The 18948-nt window shown below is 40.5% G+C and overlaps 1 protein-coding gene across 11 annotated transcripts in view; it reads right to left on the bottom strand.

Moving 5' to 3' along the window:
- Positions 1-18948, bottom strand: part of SRPK2 (SRSF protein kinase 2) — a 310269-nt gene that overhangs the window by 61275 nt on the left and 230046 nt on the right. For all 11 annotated transcript variants that reach the window (XM_048836381.2, XM_048836386.2, XM_048836387.2 and 8 more), the window contains 3 exons: positions 16504-16529; positions 14887-15133; positions 1287-1766 (listed from right to left, as the gene is read on the bottom strand). In XM_048836381.2, coding sequence (XP_048692338.1) covers positions 1287-1766; positions 14887-15133; positions 16504-16529 — 753 coding nt within the window. The remainder of the gene's footprint in view (positions 1-1286; positions 1767-14886; positions 15134-16503; positions 16530-18948) is intronic.

Raw genomic sequence — 18948 nt, 5'->3', positions numbered from 1 at the left:
GGAGGGCATGCAGGGTGGAATAACTGCAAACCCACTCCAGATGTACAGCTGATATGATATCCTGTATTATAACAAGGCAAAACCATGGAATCTACAGAGCCGTTCTTTACCGAACAGCTGCTAACAATAACTTCTAAAGATTGGCTTGCTACCTATGAGCACTTGTAAAGCTCCTATACTTTATGATGTACTACCAAACTTTTAATAAGGAGCTCTCCCACAAAAACGTTCCATCACAGGGGACTATTCATGAGACAATCCCCCAGCAATAGACCTCCCCCCAAAATAATCATTTCTATATCCTTCCCCCCAAAAATCTAACTTCTTCCACTTCCATTCCAGCCCAATAATGTCCCAACCATGGTTCCTCAGAATCCCATAAATAAAACACTAGGTGGCTCTTGCAGTATCCCTGTGGCTCAAGGATCTTGGGAAGGATAAACGACACGATGACTAAATTTAATTAACTCCATCTTTATAAACTGTGGTGAGGGAGAGGAACAGAGAGTGCCTCAAGTCTACTGAAGTGGAAGTAGGGCCACAGGGTTTCGCCGCCATCACCTCCTTTCAGCCCTAGTGAGTGGTTTACTTTTGGGGGGTAATCTTCAATTAATTAATTAAAAGGAGCAGAAACTTACTTTATTATTTATTATTCTTAATTTTATTATTATTGTTTTAAAAAATAAAAGCTGTTTCATGGACCCAGAGGCTGGCTCAGTTAACAAGGAGATCCTACAAACTCCCTCCATCTCAGTGCACAGCATATACTATACTGACTCTAGTAACATGCATTACAATAAGGTAAACATTGCAAAATACAGAAATATCCATGCAAGTGTCTGCTTAATTTACATGGCACATCTATCTAGGTACTTATATGATTCCCCATCCTGTAGGTCTGAGCACCTATACAACAATTTAACCAAGTCTTAAAAATACATTAAATATGCTGGAGTTAAAATGAAGATAATTTCCTATTCTGGTTTCTGGCAATAATTAAGACATAACTGACAACTTAAACCAGCCAAATGGATGAAATATTAAATTTCAAATGATTATAATTGAGATTTACTATTAACATAATATACGGAGCAAATAAGCAAAATATTCTAGTTTAAACTAATTTCATCAGTATCCAAATAAAAAGCAAGCTCTCAATGCACACGTCACTGAATAGAGTTATGGCACACATACAACATTTAAATCCATCAATCCATTCCAAAGTACGATTTCATCTACAATTCTGAGATACACAAAAGCATTTACAAGAGAAGGCAAGTACTTACTTTTTGGCAAGTCTCCAGTACTAGACGCTGAAACTGTTCTGCTTCTATCCTGAGATGGGCTGCTCTCATCTCTTTCAGTTACAGATGATCCCTCAGAAACAGCTGAACCACAAGCTACAGATTCTAAAGCTCCAGAGAACATTGAAGCTGAAAATTCAGAGAACTGTGACTCAGGAATTTTATGACGTCCATTTGGCAATTCACCATTAAATTGTTCATAGGAGCTACTATAAGAATAATCACTTTTTGCATTTGGCTCATTGAAGTTATACTCCTCAGGGTTTGGGCACTCTTCCTCTTCCTCATCTTCATCTTCAATCTGTTGTTCCAGTAAGAATGGGCCATTTACAATATGGCCATTTGTTTTGGGGGATTCTATCCATGTAGGGTCTGTGTTAACAAGTTCCTGTTCAACATCATCATCTTTCTCAGTGTTTTCTTTTTCTGTGTCTTCTTTTTCCTCCTGATCTTCTGCTTCACCTTAAGAATGTAATGAACAACGTATTAGATAGTACATCAATATACCTTTTTTGAAATTATGAATTTTCATGATCTTTAACTCCTCAATAACTACTAGACTTCAGTGTAAAGAAACACTTGAATACACAAAGATTTCGACTTTAACTTGAAGTCTTTATTTCATTTATTAGGCATCTCATTTCACTTTTTATTTGGAAATGCTTGTGTTTTACAACTTTGATTATATTCCAATTTCATCTTTATGTTTTAAAAAAAATATTTTTCAGCAAAGCTAACAAGTGATCATTATTATTCACAATTTGTATTATGGTAATGCCCAAAGGTCACATTATGCTGGATGCGGCACTAACATCAGGAGAGATGGTCCACCTCCAAAGAGCTCACCGTCTGCAGCCCTGATCCTGCAGGCTGTTACTTATGTGTGGAGAGCTGTACCTGTGGGGAGCCCCAGTGAACTCAAAGGGGCTCTGCATGGGCATAATTAGAGCCCTACCATATTCACAGTTCATGCTGGTCAATTTCATGGTCATAGGATTTTAAAAATCATAAATTTTGAGTCAGGACCCCCATTTTGACAAACGCTGGTCTCCCCCGTGAAATCTGTATAGTAGAGGGTAAAAGCATGCAGAAGACCAGATTTCATGGGGGGAGACCAGATTTCACGCTCCATGATGCATTTTTCATGGCTGTGAATTTGATAGGACCCTAGGCATAATGGTCTGCATGCTCAGGACAGCTTGCAGGATCAGAGTCTACACTGAAACAAAACACATGTGGACATACCAAACAGCAGGAGAGAATGAAAGAGGAAGGACAAGGATAATCGTAAATATGATCATGAAGTTACATAGTTATGTGTACAACTTAGTGGTTCCAAATCTCTATTTGTTAATATAAACAAATGAAGCATCATATAAAGAGCAGCACAGATGTGTCTCAGGAAGGGATCTGAGTAAAAGGGCAATGGCCTTACTGATTAGTTCAAGGGGAACATTATATGGCGGTAGGGTAAGAGAAAGCACTAGTAAAGCTGAGGGAGAAGAGGCCAAATAAGCATTCAAGGCTAGCATCACTGTCAGAATGAAGGGAGTGGTGGCAATGAGTTAAGAGTGGATAAGCAGGGAAGAGCACAGTTATGAAGGTCCTTGAAGGTAAGAACAAGAACCCTGAATCTGATACAGTGGCAAACAGGGAGCCAGTAGAGGGACTCAAAGAAATGCAAGATATTGCCAGAGTAAGGGACAAGAAAGGTGATCCTAGAAGCAACATTTTATCTGGAATGGAGAAGGGCAATGTGAAGATTGGGGAGACCAGAGAGAAGTTGGTTACAGGTTTTCAACCTTTTTTCATTTGCAGACCCCTAAGAAATTTCAAATGTAGGTGGGGACTCTTTTAGAAATCTTAAACAAAGTCTGTGAACCCCCATGGGTCCACGGACAGCAGGTTGAAAACCACTGGGTTACAGTAATCAAGACATAATGAGGGCCTGAAAGAGAGTGTTTAGCAACATGGGAAGAAAGACAAAAGGCATATCTTAGAAATGTTATGGAAGAAGCTGCAGGATTTGCAGATAATTATAATAGTAATAAATTACTTAGATGTGCACAGAAAGGGAGAGGTGGAATCAGAGATGACTCTATAGCTACATTAATTTTATGTAATAAAGATGCAACTTGTTGTTCTGTTACTTCCTCAGGATACTTAGTTATGTCAGCATTTGTAGTAATAATAGATTTTCAGGACCTAAGTAAAATGATTTATATTTAATTAAAGTCTCTTTAATTAAGGTTGTTTTTACCTCATCGCCATTTGATCAGAGAAAACTAGGACTGTCAAGCGATTAAAAAAATTAATTGGGATTTATCATGCTGTTAAACAATAATACAAAATCATTTATTTAAATATTTTTGGATGTTTTCTACATTTTCAAATATATTGATTTCAATTACAACACAGAATACAAAGTGTAGAGTGCTCACTTTATATTATTTTTATTACAAATATTTGCACTGTAAAAAACAAAATAGTATTTTTCAATTCACCTAATACAAGTACTGTAGTGCAATATCTTTGTCCTGAAAATTGAACTTATAAATGTAGAATTATGTACAGAAAATAACTGTATTCAAAAATAAAACCATGTAAAACTTTAGAGCCTACAAGTCCAATCAGTCCTACTTCTTGTCCAGCCAATCGCTCAGACTAACAAGTTTGTTTACATTTGCAGAAGATAATGCTGCTCGCTTCTTGTTTACAACATCCACCTGAAAGTGAAAACAGGGGTCCACATGGTATTGTTATAGCTGGCATTGTAAGATACTTACATGCCAGATGCGCTACAGATTCATATGTCCTTTCATGCTTCAATCACCATTTCAGAGGACATACGTGCATGCTGATGATGGGGGCTGCTCGATAACAATCCAAAGCAGAGTGGACCAATGCATGTTCATTTTCATCATCTGAGTCAGATGCCACCAGCAGAAGGTTGATTTATTTAATTTTTTTTGGTGGTTCAGGTTCTGTAGTTTCTGCATCGGAGCGCTGCTCTTTTAAGACTTCTGAAAGCATGCTCCACACCTCGTCCCTCTCAGATTTTGGAAGGCACTTCAGATTCTTAAACCTTGGGTCGAGTGCTGTAGCTATCTTTAGAAATCTCACATTAGTACCTTCTTTGTGTTTTGTCAAATCTGCAGTGAAAGTGTTCTTGAAACGAACATGTGCTGGGTCATCATCTGAGACTGCTATAACATGAAATATATGGCAGAATGCGGGTAAAAAAGAGCAGGACACATGCAATTCTCCCCCAAGGAGTTCAGTCACAAATTTCATTAATGCATGATTTTTTTAACGAGCGTGATCACTGTGGAACATGTCCTCTGGAATGGGTGGTCGAAGCAGGAAGGGACATACAAATGTTTAGTATATTTGGTATGTAAATACCTTGCATGCCTGCTACAAAAGTGACATGAGAATGCCTGTGCTCACTTTCAGGTGATGTAAATAAGCGGGCAGCATTATTTTCCATAAATGTAAACAAAGTTGTTTCTCTTAGCACTTGGCTGAACGAGAAGTAGGACTGAGTCGACTTGTAGGCTCTAAAGGTTTACATTGTTTTGTTTTTGAGTGCAGTTATGTAACAACAACAAAAATCTACATTTGAAAGGTACACCTTCACAATAAAGAGACTGCACTACACTACTTGTATTAGGTGAACTGAAAAATACTATTTCTTTTGTTAATCATTTTCACAATGCAAATGTTTGGAATAAAAAATAATATAAAGTGAGCACTGTACACTTTGTATTCTGTGTTGTAATCGAAATCAATATATTTGAAAATGTAGAAAAACATCCAGAAATATTTAATATGTTTCAATTGGTATTTTATTGTTTAGCAGTGTGATTAAAACTGCGATTAATCACGATTAATTTTTTTTTAGTTAATCGCGTGAGTTAACTGCGATTAATCGACAGCCTTAGAGAAAACCAATTCAGTGTGTTTTATGGTTTTTATTTAAAAGCAGAAACAACTATAAGGCTAATTTATTATACTTCCCTAAAGTACTAAACAATACGAAAATCAGATTGAGTTACAATGTAGACGGCATTAATCCAATCAAGGAGTTAACAATAATACAAATCAAAACTGGTTAACTAACAAGAAAACAATGAGATCAACAATTTATCAAACCACTGCAGAAGCACAATAAATAATCAACTCACAAAACTAATATAGTACCAATGATTAAATGGCTTATTTAGTCATACACAGACTCCCCACCCCCAACCCACATCCTGCAAAATGGCTAAGACAAGTCTTTCCTGGCAGGCATCCCCGTATCTGTTAAGGAAACAAAAAGAAGCAAAGTTATTCAGGAAAAGAAGGAGGATCTGCTCTTCTGGCTCAGATACAGTCATGCAGTGGGTGTTATCTGCTGACCAACTGGCTGGTCTGCAATGTCTTTGATTCCACTTTCTCTGGGAGGGAAAGTAGAAGTATCTGATTGTTGCGGTGGTGACCTCGGGAGGAGCACACTTCTTCCTTGTTTATCTAGTCCTTTAAGGTAGAAATTCAAGCTGATAATTTCCCATAGGACAGACCACCTCAGTAATCTTTGGACCAAACTGGGGATCACAGGTTTGCATTCCACCTTTACTGTCCAGCCAACCCTGGTCGAGTGAGGTAAATCTAAACACTCTTGGGGCCCTTCTTCCGGGGGACTGATTCTTTGTCACATCCACAGCTCCTGATATTGTGTGCCAAATGCATGGCAATGTAAAAACAAGCATCCTGGAGGTTGAAAGCTGCAAACCAATCCCCTGGATCTAATTACAGTATTATTGAAGCTAGGGTAACCATCCTGAATTTCAAATGCGAAATGAAGGTGTTGAGCATTCTGAGGGCTAGGATCTTCTTTGGTATGAGGAAAAATTTAGAACAGAAGCCTGACCCTCTGTAAGGACCAAGAATTGCTTTGAGAACTGGGAGAGAATTCTATTCTAAAAAAAGCTTATTATGAGACAGTCTCTGAAAAGGGAGATGGAAGGTGGGAGAATGGTAGGTGTAAGTATGGAAATGAATCCTGTAGCCAAATGATATCATGCTAGGATCCATTTGTCCAATTTTAGGCAGTTTCATCAGGCCCACCGATGGAGTAGATACACCCCATATTGGCCAGGAAGGGGTTAATAAGATTCTGTGGGCTCAATAACCCGAACCCCATTACAACTGCAAGAACTGTCAAGCCTAGAAGGAGGCATTAAAAGAGGAAAAAGCCCAGCTCAATAGTGGCTGACTGGCAGAAGGAGTGGGAGGGCCTGGTTGGGACCACAGGAAACATACCAACAGCTTGGAGGAAGGCTATCCTGAGACCGTTAGATGCCAGAGCTTCCTTGGGGGTAGGTATATCTGGTGCAGGACCTTTATATTTGCTTTGTTCATCATAACTAATCTACTTTCCTTTGGGGATCTGTAGAGGAGTGAGCCCAGGAAGACCCTGTAAGAAAGGGACTAGAGACAGGTTGAGGGAGAATTTAATAGCCAGAACTTACCTGCTTACTACAGGATCCCCAGCTGGAACCCAACAACAGAGGGTGGGCCTGGGTTCCCCTATCAGCCCACTGAGGATGGTGACATGAAGATCCCTGGAAGCAAGGATCCAGGCCTGAGACTAAACTACTGTTTTGCTGGACTTGATTTACCCTGGAAGGGGTGGGACTATATGTGACCTGGCTGAAGTGCCATGTCATGAGAAGAAGTAGATGACTACAGGGCCACAATGGCTGTAGGCAGGGACACCAGAGGAGAAGACCCTGCTATGCCACACCCAGCTGCCAGGGGACACACTGGCCATGAGTTACCTATCTATACTCCCAAAATAGGAAAATACAGTTCCCAAATAGTAGGCAAGAAGAGAGAAGGGAGATCTGGTAGAATGATCAATTCGCAGCTCCTCATTGGATTGTCAAAAGGAAGACTTACTAGTTGTAGCCAGATATGACAAGGAGGTGAGGCTTCTGAAATTTTTGTCACTTCCTTGGGGGCTCAGAAGGCCTCTAGTACTATTAAGTAACTGGAATAATCCTCTGTCTAGGGAAGGACTGAGATCTATTGTATCTCCTCATTATTGTAGGGACAAAAATGCCAAGGGATCATAGTGTCAATAGGAAATCTTTGAGCATGTGCAGGGACTCATCAGTTTTTTCACTGAAGAGGTTGGGCCATCAAATGGAAGATCCTCCAGATGACTGAATCCACAAAGTTTGATGCACAACTACTGATGTTTCTATCCAGTGGGAAGCTATATCAGCAGCATACAACACTGTCTGCTACAAGGACCTTTCTATCAGCTGACCTCCAATGATTAACAACTGGAACTGCTCTCTGTATTCCTGTGGCAACTTATCAATAAAGTCTGTGAATTTATTATAATTAATAAAATCGTTTTTGGCCTTGGGAACCTGACAGTTTGAAATCCTGAGTTTGCAGGTTTGCAGATGAGTAATTTTTTCATCCAGGCATTTCAGTTCTTTTTCATATGGTGTCATCTAAGGGCTTGTCTATAGAGTGGGGTAACATGCTACACAGGGGTCAGATTTGAAAAGTACAATAATGTGTTGCACATTAATTGGTCCATGTTGAACCAGCTGATGTGCATTAAAAGTGTTCCCTAGTATGCTTTAACATGGTACTGTTTTAAACAGCACTATGTTAAAGCACATTAGCAAGGTCTACACAGACCAATTAATGCATCGCATGTTAGTATTCTTTAGAAATCACACCCCTCCATAGAGCACGTTCCCCCACTGTGTACACAAGACCTTAAAGTGGTGCTGCTTACTCCATTCATTTGTGGCCACCACAACTAGTAAACCTTGGACCAGGTAGGAAAAAAGGTATTCCACTCTCTTAAGATGGCAAGTACTACTTTCTGTCCCTCTTAGACATTGGAGAAATAATTACTGGAGTCTGTCAGACAGATGTAGGAGGCTCTAATAGCACCACATTAACAGGCAGGGCACTTCACCCTAGCATGGTAGTATGTAAGATGTCTAAATGTTTATGAAGTGCTTCCTGAACATACTTCAGCAGAATCTGGGAAGTCTCAGCTACTCATTTCATTAGGTCCTGAAAAATCGTATAATTGTCCGGACATGACAGTGGTGAAAGAATCATTGCCTCATGTCAAGAGGAGGTGGCAGTGGCAATGGCTTGTGGAACTTACATGTCTTCCTCTGTGGGATGTTCTTCCTCCGCTGACTGCTCCTCTAATTGTTGGGTTTGCACTGGGCGTTCCTGAGACTGAGTGGGCTGACATCTCTGAGTCACCCACCCCCCACCAAGAACATGAGGATGTATGAGGTAATGCTTCCTCTAAGTAGCCCAGGGATTCCAAAAAGGTGACTGAGGGGTACTATATAAAAAGAGGAGGGGCCCAAGGAAGTGGGTATCATTGCACTTGGTAAGCCAGAAAACTCCACCTACAGAATGGTGCTACATCCTAAATCCTCTTTCAAACTGAATATCAGGGGATGGCTCCCAACGGGAGAAATTAGACAAATCTACATCACCTTGATGTCAATCTGATGAGGACTATGAGACCTGAGACTCAAAAGGAGGAGGAGAAGAAGCAGGAGTGGTAAGCAGTAGAATCTGACTTACAATCAGTACCAGAGAGTCAGTTGGTAGCGGTGAAAGTCTTGTAACTTTCCTGGTGTCCATTGTACAGGAGATCAGAGGGATTCAGATCTGAGGCTGTCCATGTGGAACAAGCTAACAAATAAATTTTTAACCTTGCTTCCCTGAGCTTTTTTGGTTCTCTTAGAGAACGATTTGTAGACATAGCAGTTGGCAGGGATCTGTGACTCTCCTAAACAAGAAAAAGCAGTGATCATAGAATCACAGAACTGGAAGGGACCTTGAGAGGTCATCTAGTCGAGTCCCCTGCACTCAAGGGAGGACTAAGTATTATCTAGACCATCCCTGACAAGTGTTTGTCTAACCTGCTCTTAAAAATCCCCAATGATGGAGATTCCACAACCTCCCTAGGCAATTTATTCCAGTGCTTAACCACTCTGACAGTTAGGAAGTTTTTCCTAATGTCCAACCTAAACCGCCCTTGCTGCAATTTAAGGCCATTGCTTCTTGTCCTACCCTCAGAGGTTAAGAACAACAATTTTTCTCCCTCCTCCTTGTAACAACCTTTTACATACTTGAAACTGTTATCATGTCCCCTCTCAGTCTTCTCTTCTCCAGACTAAACAAACCCAATTTTTTCAATCTTCTCTCATAGGTCATGTTTTCTAGCCCTTTAATCTTTTTTCTTGCTCTTCTCTGGACTTTCTCCAATTTGTCCACATCCTTCCTGAAATGTGGCGCCCAGAACTGAACACAATACTCCAGTTGAGGCCTAATCAGTGCGGAGTAGAGCAGAATTACTCCTCGTGTCTTGTTTACAATACTCCTGCTAATACATCCTAGAATGATGTTTGCTTTTTTTGCAACAGTGTTACACTGTTGACTCATATTTAGCTTGTGACCCACTAGGACCCCCCAGATCCCTTTCCATAGTACTCCTTCCTAGGCAGTCTTTTCCCATGTTGTATGTGTGCAACTGATTGTTTTTTCCTAAGTGGAGTACTTTGCATTTGGCCTTATTGAATTTCGTCCTATTTACTTCAGACCCTTTCTCCAGTTTGTCCAGATCATTTTGAATTTTAATCCTATCTTCCAAAGCACTTGCAACCCCTCCCAGCTTGGTATCGTCCACAAACTTTCTAAGTGTACTCTCTATGCCATTATCTAAATCAGTGATGAAGATATAGAACAGAACCAGACCCAGAACCGATCCCTGCAGGACCCCACTTACTATGCCCTTCCAGCATGACTGTGAACAACTGATAGCTACTCTCTGGGAATTCTTGTAGCACCTTAGAGACTAACCAATTTATTTGAGCACGAGCTTTCGTGAGCTACAGCTCACTTCATCAGATGTATACCGTGGAAACTGCAGCAGACTTTATATACACACAGAGATCATGAAACAATACTTCCTCCCACCCCACTGTCCTGCTGGTAATAGCTTATCTAAAGTGATCATCAGGTGGGCCATTTCCAGCACAAATCCAGGTTTTCTCACCCTCCACCCCCCCACACAAATTCACTCTCCTGCTGGTGCTAGCCCATCCAAAGTGACAACTCTTTACATAATCAAGTCGGGCTATTTCCTGCATAAATCCAGGTTTTCTCACATCCCCCCCACCCCCATACACACACAAACTCACTCTCCTGCTGGTAATAGCTCATCTAAACTGACCACTCTCCAAGTTTAAATCCAAGTTAAACCAGAACATCTGGGGGGGGGGGGGTAGGAAAAAACAAGAGGAAACAGGCTACCTTGCATAATGACTTAGCCACTCCCAGTCTCTATTTAAGCCTAAATAAATAAACCAGTCGGAGAACACTTCAATCTCTCTGGTCACGCAATCACAGACATGAAGGTCGCTATCTTAAAACAAAAAAACTTCAAATCCAGACTCCAGCGAGAAACTGCTGAATTGGAATTCATTTGCAAATTGGATACTATTAATTTAGTATCCAGCAGGAGAGTGAATTTGTGGGGGGGGGGTGGAGGGTGAGAAAACCTGGATTGGTGCTGGAAATGGCCCACCTGATGATCACTTTAGATAAGCTATTACCAGCAGGACAGTGGGGTGGGAGGAGGTATTGTTTCATGATCTCTGTGTGTATATAAAGTCTGCTGCAGTTTCCACGGTATACATCTGATGAAGTGAGCTGTAGCTCACGAAAGCTCATGCTCAAATAAATTGGTTAGTCTCTAAGGTGCTACAAGTACTCCTTTTCTTTTTGCGAATACAGACTAACACGGCTGTTACTCTGAAACCTCTCTGGGAATTATTTTCCAACTAGTTATGCACCCACTGTATGGTAGCTCCATCTAGGTCGTATTTCCCTAGTTTGTTTATGAGAAGGTCATGCGAGACAGTATCAAAAGCCTTACTAAAGTCAAGATATACCAAATCCACTGCTTCCCCCCATCCACAGGGCTTGTTACCCTGTCATAGAAAGCTATCAGGTTGGTTTGACACAATTTGTTCTTGACAAATCCATTCTGACGATTATTTATCGCCTTATTATCTTCTGGGTGTTTGCAAATTGATTGCTTAATTATTTGCTCCATAATCTTTCCAGGTACAGAAGTTAAGCTGACTGGTCTGTAATTCCCCGGGTTGTCCTTATTTCCCTTTTTATAGATGGGCACTATATCTGCCCTTTTTCAGTTTTCTGGAACATCTCCTGTCTTCCATAACTTTTCAAAGATAATTGCTAATGGCTCAGATATCTCCTCAGTCAGCTCCTTGAGTATTCTAGGATGCATTTCATCAGGCCCTGGTGATTTGAAGACATCTAACTTGTTCTTCCCCTATTTTAGACTCTGTTCCTACCTCATTTTTACTGGCATTCACTATTTTAGATGTCCAATCGTCACCAACCTTCTTGGTGAAAACCGAAATAAAGAAGTCATTAAGCACCTCTGCCATTTCCACATTTTCTGTTATTGTCTTCCCCCCCCCATTGAGTAACGGGCCTACTCTGTCCTTGGTCTTTCTCTTGCTTCTAATGTATTTGTAGAATGTTTTCTTGTTTCCTTTTATGTCCCTAGCTAGTTTGAGCTTGTTTTATGCCTTGACTTTTCTAATTTTGTCCCTACATACTTGTGTTATATTCATGCTTTGTAATTTGATGCAATAGTCATTGAGGGGAAAAGCCTCCCACAAAAGTCACAAAATTTAAAGCCAGGGGATTTTGGCATCATTAAAGAAAACTTCCCTCACTAAAAGAATAAATGAAAGAGGGGGAAAAAATCAAGGAGGAGTAAAACCCTTTAAATAAAACTACACTAATCACAGATATAGCCAAGCAGCCAACTCTTATATTATACTTTCCTCAGGCTTGGCAGAATTTGATTTTTTTAATATAATTTCAACAGATAATATCAGTGTTTATTTTTAAGCTTTTTTATCCTTATCAGTTTAAATTCTCACAGTTGGGGGGTGTCAGACAATAATTATAATAATGACAGTAGACATGAGATTCATACAGGTAAGCTTTGTAACTATTAAAACACAAATTGTCAACATGTCAGAATATCTTAAATCAAACTCATGACAAATTCTCAAGCAGCATTTTTCTTACTTTGCCTATCTGTAAATTGTGATTATCAATTAATCCATTTTTGTTAGTGTGTGTACAGTGAAACCAATGTTTACCAACATTTACTGATAAAAGTCCAATTCTTCCAAGCCTAACTATACTATATACAAAGAAAAATATCCTAATACTACCTAAATGCATTTATAAAATGTCACGCCAATCACATCAACAAATGCGAAAACACATGGGGCTGGCAGTGAAAGGGGGACTGGCAGTAGCAGTAGCAAGGGAGGGAGTCGCTGGCCAAGGAACAATAAGTAGCTCCTCATGGGAGTCTCTGGCACCCTTTGGCCAGCTGGAGGAGAAGGGTGCTGATTGGCCCAGATCCAAGAATGTAGCCCAGTGCAGGGGCCATGTGGAGCCTCTTTTGGCTCCATTCCAGCAGCCCACCCTACCCATTTGAATAGGAATGGGAACCCGGCCTGACAGATGTTCTGGGTCAAGCTGACCACCTGTTTAGGGGGTCAGGAAGGATTTTTTTCTCCCATGGGCAATTGGCAGAGAACCAGGGAGTTTTTTGTCTTCCTCACAGTGCCTGCAAGCCACAGTGGGTTAAGTAGGAATGTGCCTGGTGCCTGACTAAGGTACTGGAGTGGTGTTGCTTACTCGTTGCAACTCGCAGCCAGTTTCCAGTGCAGTTAAGAGACTAAAATGAATGTTTCCCAGAGGTAAAAGACCTGGGATTTTGGTGATGGGCCTTGGGCTCATCTGATAGGATGAGACCTTGTGGTCTTTGTGGGCCAAGGTCAGACCTTGTGGCCATTGCAAGCTGAGGTCTCTCGGGGGGAAGGGTGCTAGGACACACAGAGCTGACTCCTGGGGGATAGGCTGAGGAGAGTCTACTCCACGTTAGGGGTTGTATGATAAGCTCTGTAACCCTGACACCACTTACAGGTTATATAGGGAGGAGCCCTGTAATCCCCACAATGGAACCAATTAAATGTCTGATATAGGAGAGTATGGGTGATGGGCAGGTAGTGCCCCTCCCTTGTGTTAAAAGTTTAATAAAAGTTGTGGCCTGCCACTTAATTCCATGCATGTGTCCATCCTCATTTTGTCGCTGTATTCACATGAATGAGAAAGCCAAAGCTAAGGAGTGTAGACACAGAAATGTTCCATCTCAGGCCAATTGGGATGAGAAGGAACAAAAATAGTAGTTGGGGTCTTCTATATCTCCCGTATAATGACGAGAGTAGTCCAGGTGCATGCACAGATCAGGAGGATACTCCTAACAAAATATACATCTGCAATCTCTCATGCATGGACATATGTGCAGCAATGTTCCCTCTAATTTTTTCTGTTCATGTGTGAAATTAATTTTATGTGCACCAATATCGAGGTAATGTGTGGATGTGCGCCACCAGTAGAAACAAACAACCTAGATATAATATATATTTTTAATAAGTTACCATAGGGCTAATTACTCCAGCCAGGACACGTTAGGCATTTTAGAACTCACTATTCAAAGAATTAAATTTAAGCATAAGAGAGAAATAAAAATTATGAAATGCACAGACCCATCAAAAAACTCAAATAACAGCACTTTGAAAGAATAAAATTACAAAGAATACGTGTGCTTTGCAGGAAGTATCAAGATGTAACAACAACAACAATACAAGTATGTATTGGGAGGTGAGAGAGAAAGAGAGACCGTGTGTGTGTGTGTGAGAGAGACACACACACACACACACTGTGAGCGTATGTGAAAGACCCCTTTAAGTAGATCAGCACTCACAAATCCAAAGCCTGCTTGTTCAGACACAGCAGTAACCGCCAGCTCATCCCACTCCTGTGCCCTAACATGTTCCCCTCTTCCACCCCCACCTCCCCGCACTGCCTGTGGAGATGGGGTACAGGAGCGGGGTAGGGGACATCCTGACATCAATGACCCCTCTCCCCTGCCACCCTGCTTTGCACAGCAAGGAGGCGACTCCTGGGAGCAGCTGGCCAGGGGCTCCAAGGCAGAGGGCAGGAGTAGAGCAGCAGTGGGGGCAGGGGCACCTGAAGTGTGTGACACTTGATAGACTGCTGGCTGGCCAGGCAGCTGCACAGCTTAGAAGGAACTCAGATGTGCAGCTACAGTTGAATATACATATGGACAAGCACCTCAAGAACAGCAAAGTAAAAATGTTAAATTTCTCTCTCTCACCAACAGAAGTTAGTTCAGTAACAGATATTATCTCACCCACCTCGTGCCTCTAATATCCTGGGACTGACACGGTTACAACTACACTGCGTATAATATAAAACCTATTCGTTTTAGAGATTTTGTGGGATTAATTCATAATTAAGATAAACCAGTTTCAGAAAGTACAATTAAAGTTCCATCTCAGTTCCAACTCAAAATTAGTTTCAGTATCAGGGTAAAATAGAAGTTACTAACCATCTTCATTCCCAGGCTCTTCATCTGCTACCTCCTCTAAATCAGCTGTTTTTAGCTTGACCTCTGGGTGGTACTCATCTTCTTGCTCATTTGATGGTACACCCAAGGTTACATTTTCTTCTATTTTCTTCCTTTCAGCTTCTCGCTCCAGTTCTTCTATTTCCTGCAGGCGTTTCTCTAGTAGCTCAGCTTGCCTCTTCTGTTTTTTTTTCAGTTTTTTCTTTTTGTTTTTAGATATTTTCCCAACCTACATTTAACGAAGATAAACAATGTCAACTGATTATTCTTCCAATCATCTCACATCAAAGTTTAAATAATTTTTGATAGCTTTATATTTGCAAATTCTCGATATTATGTATGATATTAAAGTATTTATGTTCTCTATTTAATTTTCATCTCAAAAAGCACTTCAGATTATATAAAGCAAAAAAAGTTATGTGGGACATAACCTCAGGCCAGGAGTATTCTACTAATTAAACTAAAAAGCAAATTATATGGAAAACGGTACAGTAGAATTGACTTGATTCATTTAATCTTACTCAACAGCAACCTCCTTAACCTTTAGACTATTATTGATCACGTTCATGCATATGGAACGTACTCTGCTAACAACGTAAAAATGTTTTATTATTCTTCCAGTATTCCAATTCAGGGGAAAAACAGCTGCTAACAATCAGAAAATGGCTGTAAAAAGGTGAAGAAATTATTTTAGATCATTCACATGTTGTTTAGTTATAACTCCGTAAAATGAAAAGCAGTTTTATTACCCACTTCATGTCAAAAACATATGCATCACTAATGGCAGAAGGAAGTGATAAAAGCTCTAATTTTCTATGCCATAAGGAATGAGAAAAGGAACTTCCAGGTACAGTAACAACAAGCAGAAGAAAAATTAACAGATTAGAGATAGCAGATTGGTGTAGTTTTACTGTAACATTTTGACTCCATTTTTAATTTTAATTAGGCATCTTTTGTATTTTGAGTTTTCTAATATATATGGAAGTTTTCTTCTTGTGGTCATTCAAAATAATTGATTTAAGTGTAGGAAATGAAGCGCAAATTTCTGCTCTGAAAGGTTCATGAATAGACCCCATAATCTTCAAGCAACTGTGCAGCACAGTCAGAAATAGATCACTGAAGTCAATGGGACTGCTCACAGTGCATAACATTAAGCATGCAGGATCAGGATTATGCCATAAGAAAGATGAAAAATGGCAATTCCTCAACTTCATTCCACAGGAAGCTATTATTACAGCTTTGGAGACTGCTCAAAAATGCATCAACAGTCATGATAGGGTAAATATTGTGTTTAAAAACTGCAATTATGTATTTTGCCTATAATTCATATTTAATTCTTTTTTAAAATAAATTTATCATTACTGTGAAAGAAAAAATGTACCTTAAAAAAGAACTCCTAGACCACTCTTGATAACAACTTGCTACAAAATCATGAGAAATGAACAAAGACTGCAGAACTGCACAAAAAGTGCTTGTTTAAGGACAAAAGCTATAGTCAGAGGAGCTTCTGTATAGAATGTAAAATGTCAGTAGTCTAACAGTTAATATAACTAAAGGACAGCAAGATGCTTTAGATATGAGTTATATAAATATACTTACAGGCTTTTGTTGTGGGGCAGTACTCACTAAAAAAGAAAAAATAAAGTCAAACTCACAGGAGCATGTAAGTACATTTTAGAAAAGGATTCTGAAATAAAATATAAAATATAATATATTGCAAACCAGTGCCTTTTTGTATTTATCAGTACGTTAGTATTGTGTCTCCTTAAAAGTATCCACAAACTTAAAACAATTAGTTGTCTTCATTGGAACAGAGGTGATATGCGGTGGATTCTCTATTACAGGCAATTTTTAAAGCAAGACTGGATGTTTTTCTATAAGATCTGCTGTAGTTCAGACAGGAATTAATTCACGGAAATCCTGCGGCCTATACAGGCAGTCAGACAAGATGAACACAGTAGTTCTTTCTGGTCTTATCCATGAATCGACACATACTGTCTTACTGTTAACAGCCTGCTCATTTTCCTACTTTAAAAACAATTAGTTTTAAAATTTGTCCATCTAAATATAGTGATCAATATACTATGAGAATAAAGCAAAAGTCTCTTATTCAGAATAACACAGTTTAAACAAAATTATTGCACTAGCTGGGTTAGGTCAGGACTCTTAAGCGAGTCCTGTCTAGCCTTCCTGCTGCCAGAAACTTGCAGCGATCCCAGCTACTCCTATGCAACTCAACTCCCCATGACCAGTTCCTGACCTTTCCACCAGGCTGGAAACCAGCAGCTGGGAGGCTCCAGGCACTCAACCACTCCACCCCAGTGGACAGCCCAAGCAACAGAAGGCTGTCATTCAAGAAGTTTTAAAGTGGCCTGTCAAGGTTCCTCCCCCACTCTGAACTCTAGGGTACAGATGTGGGGACCTGCATGAAAAACCTCCTAAGCTTATCTTTACCAGCTTAGGTCAAAATTTCCCCAAGGTACAAAATATTCCACCCGTTGTCCTTGGACTGGCCGCTACCACCACCAAACTAATACTGGTTACTGGGGAAGAGCTGTTTGGACGCGTCTTTCCCCCCAAACTACTTCCCAAAACCTTGCACCCCACTTCCTGGACAAGGTTTGGTAAAAAGCCTCACCAATTTGCCTAGGTGACTACAGACCCAGACCCTTGGATCTGAAGAACAATGAACAATCCTCCCAACACTTGCACCCCCCCTTTCCTGGAAAATGTTGGATAAAAAGCCTCACCAATTTGCATAGGTGACCACAGACCCAAACCCTTGGATCTGAGAACAATGAAAAAGCATTCAGTTTTCTTACAAGAAGACTTTTAATAAAAATAGAAGTAAATAGAAATAAAGAAATCCCCCCTGTAAAATCAGGATGGTAGATATCTTACAGGGTAATTAGATTCAAAAACATAGAGAACCCCTCTAGGCAAAACCTTAAGTTACAAAAAAGATACACAGACAGAAATAGTTATTCTATTCAGCACAATTCTTTTCTCAGCCATTTAAAGAAATCATAATCTAACACATACCTAGCTAGATTACTTACTAAAAGTTCTAAGACTCCATTCCTGGTCTATCCCCTGCAGAAACCAGCATACAAACAGACACACAGACCCTTTGTTTCTCTCCCTCCTCCCAGCTTTTGAAAGTATCTTGTCTCCTCATTGGTCATTTTGGTCAGGTGCCAGTGAGGTACCTTTAGCTTCTTAACCCTTTACAGGTGAGAGGAGCTTTCCCCTGGCCAGGAGGGATTTCAAAGGGGTTTACCCTTCCCTTTATATTTATGACATGGCCTTTTCCTTCCCTCCTACCCTCCTCCCACACCCCACCCGGGCTACCTTGTGAGTTATCTCCCTATTTCTATAATCAATTAATAAAGAATACATGTGTTTTAAACTATAGTGACTTTATTTCCTTTGCAAGCAAGCTGTGATCGAAGGGGGGAGGGTGGGTGGCTTACACGGAATTTAGAGGCAACCAAGCGGGCGGGTTTTCATCAAGGAGAAACAAACAGAAGTGTCACACTGTACCCTGGCCAGTCATGAAACTGGTTTTCAAAGCTTCTCTGATGCTCAGCGCTTCCTGCTGTGCTCTTCTAGCCGCGCTGATGTCTGGCTGCGTGTATTCAGCAGCCAGGCAATTTGCATCAACCTCCCACCCCGCCATAAACGTCTCCCCCTTACTCTCACAGAGATTGTGGAGCACACAGCAAGCAGCAATAACAATGGGAATATTGGTTTCGCTGAGGTCTGAGCGAGTCAGTAAACTGCGCCAGTGACCCTTTAAACGTCCAAATGCACATTCTACCACCATTCTGCATTTGCTCAGCCTGTAGTTGAACAGCTCCTTACTACTGTCCAGGGTGCCTGTGTACGGCTTCATGAGCCAGGGCATTAAGAGGTAGGCTGGGTCCCCAAGGATAACTATAGGCATTTCAACATCCCCAACAGTTATTTTCTGGTCTGGGAAGTAAATCCCTTCCTGCAGCCATTTAAACAGACCAGAGTTCCTGAAGACGTGAGCATCATGAA

The sequence above is a fragment of the Caretta caretta genome, chromosome 1 (genome assembly GCF_965140235.1).
Source record: "Caretta caretta isolate rCarCar2 chromosome 1, rCarCar1.hap1, whole genome shotgun sequence".
In the NCBI taxonomy this organism is placed as follows: domain Eukaryota; kingdom Metazoa; phylum Chordata; order Testudines; family Cheloniidae; genus Caretta; species Caretta caretta.
The sequence above is the reverse complement of the archived record's forward strand: the minus strand, read 5'-3'. Positions and strand labels throughout refer to the sequence as shown.